This window comes from Neoarius graeffei, chromosome 15 (assembly GCF_027579695.1).
Source record: "Neoarius graeffei isolate fNeoGra1 chromosome 15, fNeoGra1.pri, whole genome shotgun sequence".
Taxonomy (NCBI): Eukaryota; Metazoa; Chordata; class Actinopteri; order Siluriformes; family Ariidae; genus Neoarius; species Neoarius graeffei.
The window spans coordinates 18,418,043-18,436,823 of record NC_083583.1 but is presented as its reverse complement, the minus strand read 5'-3'; the positions used below and the strand labels follow the sequence as shown (position 1 = coordinate 18,436,823).

Below are 18,781 nucleotides of genomic sequence, written 5' to 3'. Positions count from 1 at the left end.
AGGGGTGGGCAATTATTTTTTCCATGGGGCCACATGAGAAACAGAAAATTTTGTGGAGGGCCGGACCAAAAGGCTGAACTAAATTCTGCATAATATTAATTGTATTTCTTTATATAAAGCAGTAAATAACACTGTTTTTACAAGCTGCTAAGACTGGTAAGAGTATGGAAAAAACGAGGTTGCCTTCCAAAAAATGTCATTTATTCAATCAAATTTCCCAAAACAGTGGTTAACAAAATGTGAACATCTGTATCATTTTTTTTCAGTCACATTCAGCCCAAAACACAATAAAGACATCACAATATTGTCTTTCTACTCCAAATATCAAGCAAGATACATCATATTATAATAACGATGCCCACATTTGTAGTCTAATCACCTCATTTGGTGTTTTTCGCCGGAGATCGGCTCGGGCTCCGGCGCCTGCTGGTGACGTCACACTATGTGATTGGCTGGACCGTTTGAAGGATGACGTACAAGTTTGTGGTTGGTCTGGACAAATTACGGAAGTAGTTATCGCGGGATTAAGTTTCGTGGGATTTCATGTCATGTTCATGTCGCGCGCGTTGCGTTTTTGTTGAACACAACTTCAAAATAAAAGCAACGCACATTCAGTCCATGCATGAGGTAAAATTAGAAAATACGTTTATTTTGTAATTTCTAATTAACCTTACGCGGGCCGGTCAGAATGAACCAAAGGGCCGGATGCGGCCCGCGGGCCGGAAAATGCCCAGGTCTGATCTAGCTGCTACAATGACTGCTTAGACTGCAACAATAATATCTAACACACATTTAAGTATCCGTCGTAAAGACGTGAAACTCGTCGAGTGATGAGTGTGTTCATTGATCAGCTAACACAATCTAAAAGTAGACATACCATCACACTGCCCTGGCGCTGTGTACAGTTTACCTTCTATGGTTTGTGCACTCACTATTTGCCATTACTTTCTCCAACCCAGTGTTCGAACTATGCCGATATTTTCGGGGGGTCCCTTTTTTTCCCTGGGGGGGGGGTGCTTGCGCTTGCGCTTGTCTCAGAGCGCGGATCTCCAAACACATGAGAAGCCTATCTTACGCACATATCACGCGGACTCCACACCTCCACACACGCATCGTGTCTGAAGTCATAACTCATCAGGGGAAATCGTGTCCGCATTGGCATGTTCAAAAAACAACCTCGCGTCAACAATGATACCACACGCAAGAAAAAAAAAGACAGAATCGACCACAAAGGAAGTGTGTTGGCACTGTTGGCACACTTCCTTTCTACTAGTTTGTGTCCCCAACTTGGCAGCAGCAGTCGTTGTCATTTCGGTTTATTTTATCTTTGATGTAAACACAACACTTCGGATATGCAAATGCTTCCCGTTACACACGATTGCTATGTCAATAAACATCATTTTGCCAGTATTTTAGAGACCATCCATCTTCTCCGTCGGTCAGCATCTGTCGGGATCCGATAAAATGATAAATCTTGCCTTGTGTTGATGGTTACTACATCCAGGTGCACAACAATATAATGGCATGATGGAAGTCTTGCTGAAAGTAAAAACTTTCTTTGATGGCTATATTCCTTTCGATGCTTCGCCGTCGTTCCTCGTTGTTGGCTGTGGTAGACTACTGGTAGTTCATGTCCAAAATGGCGGCTGCGTTTGTCGTGACGTCACGTGGGAAGGGTCTATAGTTGCTAGTATGGACAGGTGTTGCGATACGAAAGTAGTATCGTATCGGTACAAAATCCCTAGTGTGGACAGGGTATAATTCTTCCTTGGACATTTCAGTTCTGTAATTTTCAAACTTCTTTGAGCTTTTGAACCAGTCTAAAAAAATTCAACAAATGTTAATGCTTAAAGATGAAAAATGTAAACAAACTGGCGAAATGACAACAACCATCAATAATGACCATCGAATACTTTCATTCCATATTTTGTTGCTTTTTTTGGTATTTTTTGGGGTTTTGTTTTCGAGTAGTTTTTATTTCGTCCTCGGTGGGTTCAGCAACGCACTCCGCCATTTTGTTTTTCTCTACTCACAGTATTGCTGGGTTTCACGTGACATCACATCCGCCTCATTAGTCATTCAAAACTTTAGCTGGTGGTCTACCAAAGCTCAGTTGACAAAGTGTGTGTACGGAGAAGGTGCTTTGCTCACATGAAAAATGCCTGACGCTTGCATTGTTTTACAGTAGGTTGTTTGAATGATCAAACCATGAAACTGATAAAAGTTTCTTCAGGGTTCCCCGTGAACTAATAAAAAAGGGTGAACGAACACAGGATTTCACAAAAAGACTTCGAGAAAGGTGGCTTTTGAACCTCTCACTGAAATCGAAGGGAGCCGAGTCGAAGCATGCTCGAGTTTGCAGTGATCACTTGGTGAAAGGTTTGTATCTCCCTCTCAGTCCGTGTTTTCCAAGTACTTTTCTTGCTATGTGCCGTTATTTTATGGTACTTTTTTTAGTCACGAAGCGGTAAAGTCCCCAGCTGTTTCTTTGTTTCCTCCTCACTCATCACAAAGTCCATATGCATGAAGGTATGAAGGTCGCGACAAAATTCTTACCCAGCCGTACAGTTACAATGTGCTTTGATCACTTCTCCATCTTGTTTCACTAAGATCCAGGTCTTTAAAGGGGTTTCTAATGATGTTTGTGAATGATTTAGCTGAGAGATAAGAGCCAACACAAGTGAGAATCAAGCCAACTGTTGTTTGCTTACACTTCAACTTGCAGCGCTTCGTTGTAAAGACGCGAACGAAAAGCTTAAAAAACATCCTTACACGGGCAAAAACAATACAGGGTTCATTCAGCAGCGACTTGATCCCGAGGTCCTTTACCCAGCCACATACAAAAAAGTTGTAAGCCTCCATACTCTTCCACGCTTTCATCTGTTTTGCGGTGTAGAAGGACGTCTGCAACACCAGATAGTTCGAGATGTCGGGGAACTCGACTGAAGGGTAGTTTTCGAGATCGTATGACAAATCCTTCTTTCCCAGACTGTAGGGGTCGATTCCATTGCACATAGCAATCTTCTGAATATATCTAAAGCAAGCAGTGGCTTCTAGATTATGAGTATACTGTGATAAGTTATCGCTAGTTGTTTGCACTACGGCAGCTGTTTAGACCACCAGCTATTTCCGGTAAAACCACTAAGAAAAGTCACGTGACTGAAACCCGGCAATATGAGCTGATGTCCTAGTCGTAGAATAGCCACTCAGAGTGCGTGATTGCTCATATCCAGTGAATGTGGATATAATAAAACACAATATACAGCATAAAGCAAATTAAAAGCTACTATCAGTACGTTATACTCTGTCAGTAAGGGTGTTAATAGAGTAAGACAAAAGCCGAAAAGGAAAGAAAAAGTCGTACCAAAGCTGTTGGAGTTTTATCCAGCTTTTGCGAACTAAAGTCATGTAGTAAACTCTAACTAAGGTGATAAAAAAAAACCTTGTTGACAACAATGGTAAAAAATCAGACAGGTCTGATAGAACAAATGACCTTGAGCAAATAATTTAAGGAAAAAAAAATGGTACAAGATTCTTGGTACAGTTTTTCTTAAAGGTCCCATGGCATCGTTTTTTCATTAATTGTGCGGTGGTCTCTAGTATGAATGAATGCCCTGTGAGCCGGTTTTGGTGAAAAAAATGCTGTGGTTCTCCTGTTTCAGGCTGTTCTAGTTTGGTGGAGGAGCGGGTGGCGGGAGAGCGACAGGATTTCAGCTCTTATCGTTAATATTCATGACATGTAAACGTGTTACCTCTGATTGGCTAACAGCACTGTGACGCTACCTCCAGTGGGTCAGAACAAGCGGATGTGGGTGTCTTACTATGGCGAGAGAGAAGGAACAAACCGCGAAGGGAAAAATACCGCGCACTGACGTCATTAAGGTGTGACGCGAGGAAATAAAATAAATTCAACAAATGTTTGGGTTTTTACTGAACAAACAAACAAATAAAATGAACGAGTGACTTAAAAAAAAGAATGTGGGTGTCTTTGTAAAAACTTTTTTGATTGGCTATTATAACAGAGCATGCTGCATGCTTTTTGGTTTTGTAGCGCAGAGTACCTGGCTAACTGCAGGAAGCGGTTAGCTGCACAGCTAATGTAGCCATTGCAAGGCTAACGTGGCACCGATTTTAAAACACGGCAAAACGACTTAACAGTTATACACTTACTTGTTCGGTGTTTGTGGCTGATGCGGCAGGGATGCTTGGTACGGACCCAGGCTTCAGTGACAGTTGATGTGCAAAACCTGCCCTGTACTGTCCCAAGTTGTGGAAACATTCATCAGGAAAATGCTTCCGACAAACATACACCGTCTTAGGTAGACTCGACGGCGTATTATTGGAGTAAATAAAATTAAGCCACTGCGTCTTCAGGGGCTCTCCCGTCGGCAGTAAAAACAGACTCCTTTCTGTGTTGTCACATCCATGTACAGCGCAACTTCCATGTTTGGTGGCAACTTTTGAGCTGGGCGGGCAATCCATACAGTGGGTGGGAATCCAGAGGGGGGGCGTGGGGATCATCTCCCTTGCTGACGTAGTAAAGGGAAGAGCCTATCAACGCGCCGTTTTGACGCGCCATTCTCAAATGTTGACAAAGGGTGGGCATAGTTTGGTTTACACATTATGAAATCTCTAGCCACTGGGGTGACTTAAGAAGGTCAGAGGAACTCATTTTAACGTTAAAAAACCTCAGAAAGTGAAAATTTCATGCCATGGGACCTTTAACTGTTTTGTCTCCTTCAGAGCAGCCTCAAACAATACCTGTCCTGACTACTATATAATAATGTCACTCATTTTAGCCACATGTGCTCTTATTTTGTCTCTTTCTCCACATGTCGAGCAGATTACCAGCGGCTGATGATCGTGGCCGAGAGCATCACAGCTTTAATGTTCCCGTTCCAGTGGCAGCACGTCTACGTGCCCATTCTACCCGCCTCACTGCTGCACTTCCTGGATGCGCCCGTGCCTTACCTCATGGGCCTTCACTCCAATGGCCAGGATGACCGCACCAAGCTGGAACTGCCTCAGGAGGTCAGATCAAGTCATGGTTTAGACCAGTGTTGCATTCGAGTCACTAAACCCCGAGTCCGAATCCAGTCTCGAGTCCCCAGTGTTCAAGTCCAAGTCAGTAAAGAAAATTTCGAGTCGAGTCCAAGTCCACTATTGATCCGAGTCGAGTCCGAGAACAAGACTCCAATCGCACCATTTGACAGTGGCTGTTGCTGCCTTTATGTGAAACCGTCTCTGCTGCTGTGCTGGACTCACGTTACTGCTCGACTGCCCCATTTTAGTTAATAGGCTACTCGTCACTCTGCACAAAACTCGCTTGTTGTTTTGTCAAATTTTTTGCTAACGGGTTCGTGATTAGGCCAAATTAACACATTTTCCAGGCCTCTCATTAGAATTGTATCTCCTCTTTTTTATCTCATCCGATTTCAGTTCTGATCGATGTTTTAGGTCGATCTTTGCTCAGGGAACAAAACTTGGTCATTTGTTTGTTGATTTTCCTGTTGTAAACAATTTGTTTACAACTTTGTGTATTTTCAGTTAAATCATATCTCCTCCCTCAGTTCTCAATGGATTTCGGTTATGATTGTTTTATTTGAAAGAACTAGACCTTCTGCACAAAACCTGGTCATTGTATTGTTAAATTTTTGCTAACGAACTGTTAATTAGGTCGACTTCACGAGTTTTGGGACATCTCGTTAGAACTGTATCTCTTCTCGCAGTTCTCACCCGATTTCAGTTCTGATCGATGTTTTGAGTCGAGCTTCCCTCAGGGAACAAAACTTGGTCGTTTGTTTGTTGATTTTCTTGTTGTAAACACTTTGTTTACAACTTTGTTTATTTTCAGTTAAATCGTGTCTCTTCCCTCAGTTCTCAATGGATTTCAGTTTTGATTGTTTGTTTTAGGCGGCACGGTGGTGTAGTGGTTAGCGCTGTCGCCTCACAGCAAGAAGGTCCGGGTTCGAGCCCCGTGGCCGGCGAGGGCCTTTCTGAGCGGAGTTTGCATGTTCTCCCCGTGTCCGCGTGGGTTTCCTCCGGGTGCTCCGGTTTCCCCCACAGTCCAAAGACATGCAGGTTAGGTTAACTGGTGACTCTAAGGCCAAGTTTACATTAGACCGTATCTGTCTCGTTTTCTTCGCGGATGCACTGTCCGTTTACATTAAAACGCCTGGAAACGCCGGGAAACGGGAATCCGCCAGGGTCCACGTATTCAATCCAGATCGTGTCTGATCCGGTGCTGTGTAAACATTGAGAATACGCGGATACGCTGTGCTGAGCTCTAGCTGGCGTCATCATTGGACAACGTCACTGTGACATCCACCTTCCTGATTCGCTGGCGTTGGTCATGTGACGCGACTGCTGAAAAACGGCGCGGACTTCCACCTTGTATCACCTTTCATTAAAGAGTATAAAAGTATGAAAATACTGCAAATACTGATGCAAATACTGCCCATTGTGTAGTTATGATTGTCTTTAGGCTTGCCATCCTTCCACTTGCAAGTGGTAAGTGACTTGCGCACAGCGGCTCAGTCCCGAATCACTGCTCGTGCACTACACTCGCGCGCTCTGTGAGCTGCGCAGGGCCGGAGTGCGCACCCTCCAGAGGGCACTCGCTGTTCAGGGCGGAGTGATTTGGAGCGCAGCCGCTGAGGAGGAAGCGATGAGCCGCACTGACACATTTCAACTTACGTGCCGAATTAGTCATGTGATTAGCGTATCCGTGTATTGGCGTTGCTGTGTGCACGCGAATCGTGTATTGGCGTTGCTGTGTGCACGCTAATCGTTTTTAAAAACGTTAATCTGATGATCCGCTGATACGGTCTAATGTAAACCCCACCTAAATTGAGCGTAGGTGTGAATGTGAGTGTGAATGGTTGTCTGTGTCTATGTGTCAGCCCTGTGATGACCTGGCGACTTGTCCAGGGTGTACCCCGCCTTTCGCCCGTAGTCAGCTGGGATAGGCTCCAGCTTGCCTGCGACCCTGTAGAACAGGATAAAGCGGCTAGAGATAATGAGATGAGAATGAGATGAGATTGTTTGTTTTATTTGAAAGAACTAGACCTGATGCACAAAACTTGGTCATTGGGTTGTCAATTTTTTGCTAACACATTAGTCATTAGGTCGATGTAACACATTTTCTTCTGACTAGAATTGTATCTCCTCTCTCATTTATCATGCGAATTCAGTTTTGATCGATGTTTTGGGTCGATCTTCTCTTGGGGAATAAAAAAATTTCGTGCTTTGTTGATTTTCCTGTTGTAAACAATTTGTCGTGGAGGTTGGTCCTCGCTCACATCGTCGCAGTTCAGTTCTGTTTGATGTTTTGGTCGTCATAGTTGTTTTGATGGCAGGCCAAATGAGCTCCTACATCCTTGACGTTCAGGTCTTATTGTGCTTCTCGAGCCATAAAAATGTACTGGTTGCGTCTCGTTTGGCACAAGGAAAAGTTAAATTTCCTTCTTCATTTTACTTTCTCAAAATTCTGAATTTAACACTTCTTTAGAATGTAAACAGTGAACTCATTTTCCTAACCAGGCCTTCTGAGTCTGTAAATAGGAAACTTAAAATAATCCTTCCTAAAATAGATCTTACACCAAAGAAGAATGCAATTAATTTCCAAGTAGTGAATCTAATATTTAGTTAAACACTCATCTTTTAGATATCATTTGTGTGTGTGTGTGCTAGTTTTGCTCTTAAAGTGCATATTCTGGACCAATTTTGTTTTTTTTTTTATATGAAAGTATGTCCCTTTACACACTCATCCAGAAGGGTAATTTTGCACAAGGCCATCTGTCTACAGCAGGAAAAAATCAAATAACAAAACGTGTCTGGAAAAATCCCAAGGGAGTCTGGAGCCAGATTCGTGACGTCGCCTGTGGAAGCGCCAGCAGGCTGCGCGAGCTTGCACGGTTTCAGTGCACAGCCTGTCAGGGCTAGAATTTTGGCGCGAATCCGCGAATCGATTCGCGTGAGTATTCGCGTAAATTGTTCCCCAGACGACTCTCAACGGATTCGCGCAAAATATTCAAGAAATATCGTAATTTTATCGTAAAATATCAAAGTAATCACTTCAACACAAAAATTCCACAAACGGTTTCGGTTTCAATAAACAAACGTTCTGCGCATGTGCAAAGTGTGTTTTTCACTCGCTTGGTGTCGCTTGCATCTAGTCCGCAGAGTACTCGCCAGGTGGCTTTTGTTGTCAAGAATAACAAGATGGCGTACTCCAGCTCAAGTGATAGTCAGCCAAACACCTCGAAATCCGTTGAAAAAACGAACAGAATATCGCGGCGCGGTTTACAGGCGTGGGGCGATGACCTACTAGACAATTATGACTTCGACTTTGAAGACGATTTCGCGGTCAAGGTGAGGTGTAAGACATGCAGCCTGCACTATGACCAAATCAAAGCACGGTGGGCATTCTGTTTCACGGTCGATGATCGTCACGCATATAATGATATACAGGAGTCTGACACAAACACACTAGTGCAGTCATTCAGAATCAGAAAGACAAGACCAATGAAATGAATAAATATATGATAAACACACAAAAATACAGGTTACTGACATGAGAAATTTGATCATTTTTTTACATGTTAATAAAATTACACTCAAATTAAAATGAACACCATCAGAATTTGAAATAAATAAATTATCAAGACATGCAATTACAGAGAATATTGAATTTACTTTTTCAGATATAGAGGCAAGGTCGTGAATGATGTTATGAGTTATGGGAAAAATTTTATTGGAAAATTTTATTGGAAAAAATGGTTTTGCGAGAATCCAAACAGATTCCTGCAAATTTTCACGAAATTCTAGCCCTGCTGTGTAGACCAAGCGCTCCCATTTCTCTCTCATTGTCCGGTCTTTTGGGAAATGATGAGTACTAATCCCATCAAGATTGGTGTTGCTACGCCCTCCTGCGATAAATCTGTTAACCATTTTAATAATTACGCGATAACGTTGAAGAAATTTGCAGAAAACCACCAGGTCGTTTTCTCATAAACAAACCAGCGCTGGCATAGGATTCAGAGCGAGGCGTCCCGCACGCGACGTCACAAAAATCAATGTTTGCCGGGAAATCCAAACGCCAAGTTTTTTCAGAGGCGGACCAATTCGCCTCAAATGGCTTGATTTCAACTGAATTTTTCTGGTATTGCGCAAGGTAAAAAAAAAAAGCAGAGAATGCAGAATGTGACAGATATTTGACCAAAGTTTAATCTGAAATAGGAGAATTACACTGATCTTGCTCCTGAATTTACCCGTGATATGCACTTTAAACCTTTGGGTGTGTCCAATAAGAAAGGATGCCATTATTTATAGCCACAGTAAATTTCGAAACGATTCTATCTTCTAACAGGTTCATTCATCAGCGAGCGCTTTACATTAACACATTTTCATTATTCTGTTGGTGTTACGCGAAGAAACTTTTTTTGACTCACAATTTAGATAATTTGTGAAGTCTATATTTATCACATTTCGAGAAAACATCAGCTTGTCATTGTGCTTTTGCGAATATGTGAATAAATTCCATTTATTTGTTAATGTTAAAAATAATCCTGGCTATATATAATACATGCCGTCATGCTAATCAGGTCAGTATCTCATGCAGCAGGCTGGTCAACTGGGATGCTTCAGTTTGCTTGACATCATAAAAGCGATATATCTTTTTTTTTTTTTTAACCCTCAGGCCAATCTGTGCTTCGTCGACATTGACAACCACTTCATTGAGCTGCCTGAAGATTTGCCACAGTTTCCTAACAAGCTGGAGTTCATCCAGGAGATCTCAGAAGTCTTGATGGCGTTCGGTGTGTCCCCAGAAGGAAACGTGCACTGCAGTGAAGGCCCGAGTATGCTAAAAGGCTTCCGAGCTGCGGACATGGCTTCTGACAAACGCAACGGAAACCTGGCCAGCTCTCCACTGAACTCCTACCTGCTGAGGGAGAACGAGACCATCGCACGGCTGCAGGCCCTGGTCAAGAGAACCGGAGTCAGCCTGGAGAAGGTGAGTCTACAGAAGACGAAAGAGGTATCTGACTTATAAATATGGCCAAAAGTTGGTGGACATCAGACCATCACACCCATATGTGGTATTTGAACATCCCATTCCAGATTTGTTCCCACATCAGACTATCACACCCATATGTGGTATTTGAACATCCCATTCCAGATTTGTTCCCGCTTTCCTGTTATAATAACCCCCACTCTTCTGGGAAGGCTTTCCACTAGATTTTGGAGCGAGGCTGTTGGGGTTTTTTGCTCATTCAGTCACAGGAGCATTAGTGAGGTCAGGCACTGATGTCGGGTGAGGAGGCCTGGGGTGCAGTCAGCGTTCCGGTTCATCCCAAAAGTGTTCAGTGGGGTTAAGGTCAGGGATCTGTGCAGGACACTCAAGTTCTTCCATATCAGCCTTGGCAAACCATGTCTTCATGGAGCTTGCTTTGCACACAGAGGCATCGTGATGCTGGAACATGTTTGGGCCTTTTAGTTCCAGGGAAAGGAAGTTATAATTCAACAGCATACCAAGACTTTCTATACAGTTGTGTGCTTCTAACTTTGTGGCAACAATTCGGGAAAGAACCACATGTGTGTCACGCCACGGGATTTTTGTACCAGATGCTCTGTTTACAGAATGCGTAGAAACGGCGTTGGAAAAGTGCGTGATGTTTTGCACTGTTTTGCTGGTTGATCCAGTAAAGCCAGTATCTCACTAGGCTGCGACAGCTTGCGACAAATTGCGAACGTCATTCGCGAGAGAGTTTCAAAAGTGTCTTGAAACATTCGCAGGGCTTCTCAGTTTCCTCGCATGAGTCGCAAAGTGTCGCTCCTTCGCCGCTGAAATTTTGAACATGTTCAAAAAATCCGCGCGACAAAATTTCTCTCAAAATAGCCGCAAATGCGTCGCTGGTGTCGCAAAGCCGTCGCGAACCCTTCTCAAGTCAGTTTCCGTGAGACAGGAAGTGCGAGTTCAGCCAGTATCTCACTGGGCTGTGACAGCCTGCGACTAGTTGGAGACACAACAATTGCGGTAAAATGTGCGAATATCAATTCAGTGTGATTCCAAGTGAAAATTGTCGCTAATTCGCATATTTTATCGCAGTTGTTGTGTCTTCAACTAGTCGCAGGCTGTCGCAGCCCAGTGAGATACTGGCTTAACTATAAATGAATAATCACCTCAATAGCACCCCGACAGGATACATTTACCACTTTTAACATCATCCACCCGGCAGCACGGTGGTGTAGTGGTTAGTGCTGTCGCCTCACAGCAAGAAGGTCCGGGTTCGAGCTCCATGGCCGACGAAGGCCTTTCTGTGCGGAGTTTGCATGTTCTCCCCGTGTCCGCGTGGGTTTCCTCCGGGTCCTCAGGGGTGCCAATAATTGTGGAGGGCGCTGGATGTCGCTCTGGATAAGAGCGTCTGCTAAATGCCATTAAGGTAATGTAATGTCTTACATGTAAATGAACTTCACATTATTTCTGTCACGTCTAGCAGGAACAGTTCCGCACCACACCGTCAGAGGGAAACCTCCCCTGAATATTTGTGCTGTTCTTTGGTTGTTTACTGTCGGTACAGTATTTAAAGCACATGAATAACACACAGTCTTGCTGATTACTTCGTGATTTATTTGAGTTCTAATTGCTATTTCGGGGCGGCACGGTGGTGTAGTGGTTAGCGCTGTCGCCTCACAGCAAGAAGGTCCGGGTTCGAGCCCCGTGGCCGGAAAGGGCCTTTCTGTGTGGAGTTTGCATGTTCTCCCCGTGTCCGCGTGGGTTTCCTCCGGGTGCTCCGGTTTCCCCCACAGTCCAAAGACATGCAGGTTAGGTTAACTGGTGACTCTAAATTGAGCGTAGGTGTGAATGTGAGTGTGAATGGTTGTCTGTGTCTATGTGTCAGCCCTGCGATGACCTGGCGACTTGTCCAGGGTGTACCCCACCTTTCACCCGTAGTCAGCTGGGATAGGCTCCAGCTTGCCTGCGACCCTGTAGAACAGGATAAAGCAGCTAGAGATAATGAGATGAGATGAGAACATCATCCACGAATGTGTTGGACTGAAGCCGGTTCTAGAGGACTTGAGACAGGGACTCGTTTTAAATGACTACCGTGTAGTTCCTGTCCAGAACCGGACACTCGACAGCGTCCAATCGTTGTACATGTACTGACTGATTCTGAGTCCTGCTCTCCATGTTTTCAACACTGCATGCTCAGAGGTTAGAAAGAATAAAAACATATTTTGTGACTGACTGTGTCGTATCAACAACAGTTCTAGCTTTGTTGGTAACATTTTGTACAGGTTAAAGTTGGTCCCATGTTCAAAACAAAGCACCGGCGACTAATATTCTGGCATAATTGGCACAGTGCCAAAAATGAATTTGGCACGGTGCCAACCAATCACTGAGGCATTGAATTAAATGACCTATAGCTGTTTTGCAAATCCATAGTAAAAGTAGAGCCATTCTGGTCCAAAAATACACTTAAGACCTAGCCGAAACATCATGGACATTTTGAAGGCTTTCTGCCTGGAAAATGGACCATTTTGGGTTGCGCGCACATGATTTCATGTCAGGTTTACAGTAACTTCCCTTGGTCCAGTTTCACTTTGGTTTGGATTTCCTGTATATGGAGGCTTGGTAGTGTAATGCAGCAGGTATAACTCACAATCCATAATCTGAACATCTGGTATGAAAATCTGGTGGACCAGACACATATGGGTGTGATGGTCAGATGTCCACAAACTTCTGGCCATATAGTGAACATCTACACTTTTGATACATTAGATTTACAGCAAAGTAAATCACTTTCTTTGCCACTTTGATTCCACATTGGTGAATCAGTAATGGACAAATTCTAAATTCGTTCACTAACCCATCAGTCGGGCGGCACGGTGGTGTAGTGGTTAGCGCTGTCGCCTCACAGCAAGAAGGTCCGGGTTCGAGCCCCGGGGCCGGCGAGGGCCTTTCTGTGTGGAGTTTGCATGTTCTCCCCGTGTCTGCGTGGGTTTCCTCCGGGTGCTCCGGTTTCCCCCACAGTCCAAAGACATGCAGGTTAGGTTAACTGGTGACTCTAAATTGACCGTAGGTGTGAATGTGAGTGTGAATGGTTGTCTGTGTCTATATGTCAGCCCTGTGATGACCTGGCGACTTGTCCAGGGTGTACCCCGCCTTTCGCCCGTAGTCAGCTGGGATAGGCTCCAGCTTGCCTGCGACCCTGTAGAAGGATAAAGCGGCTAGAGATAATGAGATGAGAACCCATCAGTCGAGTAGCTCCGTGACTAGGAATAGGCAGCACACTGGAGACCTAAATGACTTGGATAAAAAGTGGTAGTTAACCTGATGTAATAACATACGGCAAGCTAGTTAGCCGGTTAAGCGCATTAACAGAGACTAATGTAAATGAACAGCTATTTAACAATAATTCAACAAAGGTGAAGTGACTATCGGTCACCTCTACATGCTCTTGCGACAAGGCTTTCGCAGATAGCTTTTCGCAGACAGTTGTAATTTATCGTTGAGCGGGGAGTAATAGGCATGTGCGATGTTATTCACCGCCACAACGCAAGGGGGCGCGAAGTCACGAAATCGCTAGGAGTAGTTGGTGGGTGTGGTTAGTGGAGTGTTTATCCTCCGGTTACTTATAATGACTAGAACTGGAGTCGTATAGATGTACGTACTTCCTCACTTCCTTGATCAACCGCTCTTCGTGCTACTCCATCTTCGCTCGTGTTTTTAAAAATGGCGGTCGTGAAAACAAACCAAACCAGGAAAGTAGGGAAGCGGAAGTGCGTGTACAGCGGATGTAGAGTGAACCAATCAGAGCCCTCTTGTCTGCGACGCTGTCTGCGAGGCTTCTGCGGTGGTCACAATTTTTGGGAGGTGCGCGCAGAGCGTCTGCGAAGGTGGGGGGGCTACGCAGACTCCATCTGCGACGCCATCTGCGAGGACTGGGTTGTCAGCATAAATTGGCCTTAAGAACCAAGACGAAGTCGAGGTTATTATTTAACAGTCATTCCACGAAATCGAGTCGTATATGTGCTGATAGCCGACGAGCCGCATAGCACCGCGTTGGCTGTAAGCCATGTACGACAAGATTGAGCGGAATAACTGTTTTATTATATCCACGTTCATTGGATTTTGAGAGAGTATTTTTATTTTTTGCAAATTAGATAAATAAAAACTTTATACAAAACATCCGACAAAATCATTTCTGCTTAGAATGTACACAAACCGGTGAAATGACAGCAGCAATTTGTGAAAAATGCTATAATAATAATAATTCTTGAAAAATAAAAAAGATGTGTTCTTACCATCAAAGACTTTCATTTCATATTTTGTTACTTTTTTATTTTTTGGGAGTTTTGCTTTTAAGTAGAGTTTTTATTTCGTCCTTGGTTGGTTCAGTAACACGCTCTGTCATTTTCTTCTTTTTTTTTTGGTGGTTGGCAAACCAATTTAAAGGTGCATTACCACCACTGACTGAGCTGGGGTGTGGAACAGAAGATATGGGGAGGAACTGTATTCTTTTAGCTATTTCAGTTTTTTTTTTTTTTTAACTTGATAACAAAGCCGCCAATTTGTTTTTTTCTACTTGCGTTATATGAGCTGATAGCCTAATAGTAGAGTAGCCAATCATAGCACGCGATTGCTCATATCCAGTGAATGTGGATAGAATAATTACCGATATTCACGGAGTCTGAGGCGGATAATTGTTTTAGTATAAATATACAGGTGATTATTAAAAAAATTAAAAATCATATTAAAAAAATAATTTATTTAAAACTTCAAAAGCGGCATGCAAATGTAATGTGTGCAGATTTGTTACTTATCTATACAGAGTCACATAAAATACTTGGTTTTGAAATAGATAAAATAAATCACAATTCCACCTTGGCTTTGAATAGTTTTAGACCAAACTTAGTGGCATCTTTAGTGCTTTTAGGAGCAGCATTTTCTTTCATCATTAATAATTCTTCCTCACTTACAGTGACAAAGTAATTGGCCGCCATTTTGCCGGGTTGCTCGAGGTGATTATTGAGAAATAGTCCGAATTTCTCGACCAATCAACGCGCACGATTTGCTATAATCACCTGCATATTAATACAAAATGATCGTATAGCATCATGTTTGCTCACCAAAAATAATAATAATAATTCCACTACGAGATGTGGTCCTGCCCTCGCATTGTACATAAAATATATTGGCTTGGCTTTGGGGAACAGTTTCTACCCTGCTGCTGTGTCTGTCTCTTATCTTGTACTGCACTGCTTTCAGCGTCTGGATTAACCTTGACCGTGACTTACATACAAAAATGTTTTGACTGCCACAAGGGAATATTTGCTTTTAACATGAATTAGTTGCATATTTTTTAAAATATATTTTAAATGGGTATAAATAATATCATTCTGAAAAAAAATCACAGAAAATAGATACATAATTGGTATATTCTTCCTATAATAAGTGAGTAAATTATTAAATATGAATTATTACTTGTATTAATCACTTATCAATCCTTTGCACAGGATTTTTGCCTGTATTATTATTATTATTATTATTATTATTAAATGTATTACAGATACTATTAACACCGCATTTCCAAAAGATTACAGATATCGTTGCCTCATTGCTGATCCCAAGCCATTTTACAGTTATTCCACGAAATCAAGTCGTACATGAGCTGATAGCCAACGAGGTGCGTAGCACTAGGTCGGCTATAAGCCACGTACAACAAGATTGAGTGGAATAACTATTTTATTCTATCCACATTCACTGGATTTTGAGAAACAGAGCATTTTTATTTTTATTTTTTACAAATTTGATAAATAAAAACTTTATACAAAACGTCAGACAAAATAATTTCCGCTTAGAATGTAAACAAACCGGCGAGATGACAGGAGCAATTGGTGAAAAATGCGATAATAATAATTCTTGAAAAATAAAAAATATATATGTTTTTAGCGTCCTTACCATGAAATACTTTTATTCCATATTTCATTGCTTTATTTATTTATTTATTTAGGTATTTTTTGAGGTTTTGTTTTTGAGTAGAGTTTTTATTTCGTCCTCGACAGCAACACGTGCCGTCATGTTTTTCTTCTTCTTTAGGGTTTTTTTGGCAGTTGGCAAACCAAATTAAAAGTGCATTACCGCCACCAACTAGGCTGGACTGTGGAACAGGAGATATTGGGGGAATAAAAACAAACAAACAAACAAACAAACAAACTATAAATACTTGATAGCAAAGTGATATATCTGACTTGATGCACTACGCCATTTCATTTTTCTCTACTCAGAGTATGCGAGCTAATATCCTAGTAGTAGAGTAGCCAATCAGAGTGCGTGATTGCTCATATCCAGTGAATGTGGGTAGAATAATTTCTGTTATTTTGTCCGTAAGGTGCAATTTGAGCTGATGGCCCATTCTAATACATTAGAGGTCTACGAAACTGAAGAGGAAATGTCTCCTTTATTGTATTTCTAACCTGAACAGTGCTGCTAACAGTATTTCTTATCACAGTTTGTATCATGGTGCGACTGTGTGATTTGATCTCTCTTGTTGAGGAGTTGGTTAGATAGATAGATAGATAGATAGATAGATAGATAGATAGATAGATAGATAGATAGATAGATAGATAGATAGATTGATTGATTGATTGATTGATTGATTGATTGATTGACTTTATTGATCCCAAGCTGGGAAATTATCTTGCAGCAGCAAGTAATCATACATGAGAAAAGAAAAAGACACACTGTACAACATAAAATAGAATTTAGGAAAAAAAAAATCCCAAGAACAAGCCGACTGTACAATATACAGATAAAAATGTAACGATAAAAATATATATATGTATGTGCTTCATACAGGTGAATGTGAATGGTTGTAGATGGATGCTGTCCTGTACTTTTGTGATTTAATCATTCAGGGATCCTCATATTTTTTGCAGACAATACAGTAATATTCTGGATATCTGTTGTGTGATCATAGAGCTCCTTTATCCTGAACTTTTCACTGGAAGAACACGTTAAGTTCATGTTAACGTGTTCATCAGATGTTGAGGTTTGGATTAAAGTCATTCAGTTGAAGTGACCAGTAAAATAAATACACCTAGCTATAAGACCTCAATAGTAAATATGATCACTTTGATAATAGTGGGTTTGAAAAAAAAAAAAACCCAAAAAAACAAACCACCCCATGGAAATGCTTCCCAGCCCAAACTTTGAGAACCACTGGTCTAATTTAATACTTAGATAATTGATGATTCTTAGCAAGACTTTTTGTTTATTCACTGTAAAAAAATGATTTGTTGTTTTAACTTAAAGTTAGTACCCGGGCTGCCTTAAAATTTTGAGTTCATTGAAATTAATACAGGTAGTCGTCGACTTACGACTGCGTTTGGTTACGACTGACCGGTCGTAAACCGATCTGGTCGTAAGTCGGCCTATATTAAATGAACATAAGTATATTGTGATGTGTAATGATATTGTAATCATCTTAAAGTCTTATTTTATCAACATTTTCTTATTTCATTACCTTGGCTCATTATTTGGTTTAAGTCAAACACTGCATACTACACTGCGTACAGTACAATTCGTTTAATATGTGCAAAACAAAAAATATGAAATACAGGTGTGAAAAATAGAAAACATTTTAGTTTGAAACATACCAAAATACAAATGTAAAACAGCAAAATACAAAATTTAGTGACCGCTGGCATCACTGGTGCTTGGCTGTGGGTCGTCTATGTCATCATCAGCTGTTGCAGCGCTCGGGCTGGCGGGAGCATTTGCTCGTTTCATAAACCAGGAGCTGGGGCGGAAACTGTATGACGGAGCGCGAGGGAGCGCGAGAGAGACTGCGCATGTGCCTGGAGCTGGGGTGAAAACTGTTGTACGCGGCGAGAGGTGCTGCCGGGAGCTGGGGCGGAAACTGTCGTACGCTCAGCTGGCTCAGCTGGGAAACACTTGCCAGTCATAACCAGACGGTCGTAAAGTCGATCGGTCGTAAGTCGCATAGGTCGTAAGTCAACGACTACCTGTATATATATATGTTATTTACCAGCTGGGAGGTCCGTATGGTGAAATACCGTGACCGAGGTCTTGAAAGTACTGAGCGAGGCCCTCTGGGCCGAGGTCAGTATTCAAGGCCGAGGTCACGGTATTTCACCATACGGACCGACCTTAAGCTGGTAAATAATATATTTATCTTTTCTTTATCAAATTCTAACAGAAAACGAGAGCACCCGAAAGGGAAAACTGAGCCGAGCCGCCATTTTGAATCCTCATTCACGGCTGTCATGCAAATTGCTTCCTCCTCGGTATACAAGTGCACTTCCATGGCAGGAAAAAAACTACATTTTGCCGCCTGTGTAGTCCCCTATTTATACAAAACTGAGTCATTCAGGATTCAGCCATGTTTTTGCTCGGCGTTAGTAACAGTTACAGGTTTTCGGCTTTCTCCTGAAATGTTTTCTTTTATTTCTTCTTCCTCAGGGAAGTAAAACTCGCTTTCACTGTGAACACTGTCGTTATCGCTATCCATGCTGTAGAATTAATGCTATTCTCCTGAGAAATGCTGGCAAAAATTTAAAAGATTTTTGATAATCTTATAAATAAATCTTATAAAAAAAAGATAAATGTTGACAAAAAATGCTACGATGTTTGTTGTTGTTGTGAACGAGCGAGTCGCCAGAGGTCTGATCAGCAATTTCCTGACAGACTTGCTCAGTTCCTATTCTTGCATGCTCGGACACTGCTCATGTACGCACTGTAAAAAATGATTTG

At 42.1% G+C, this 18,781-nt stretch overlaps 1 protein-coding gene across 1 annotated transcript in view; it reads left to right on the top strand.

Annotated features, from left to right (window-relative positions):
* Positions 1–18,781, top strand: part of dennd5a (DENN/MADD domain containing 5A) — a 158,258-nt gene that overhangs the window by 101,401 nt on the left and 38,076 nt on the right. Inside the window, exons 5-6 of the mRNA XM_060940951.1 lie at positions 4,844–5,031; positions 9,701–10,015. Coding sequence (XP_060796934.1) covers positions 4,844–5,031; positions 9,701–10,015 — 503 coding nt within the window. The remainder of the gene's footprint in view (positions 1–4,843; positions 5,032–9,700; positions 10,016–18,781) is intronic.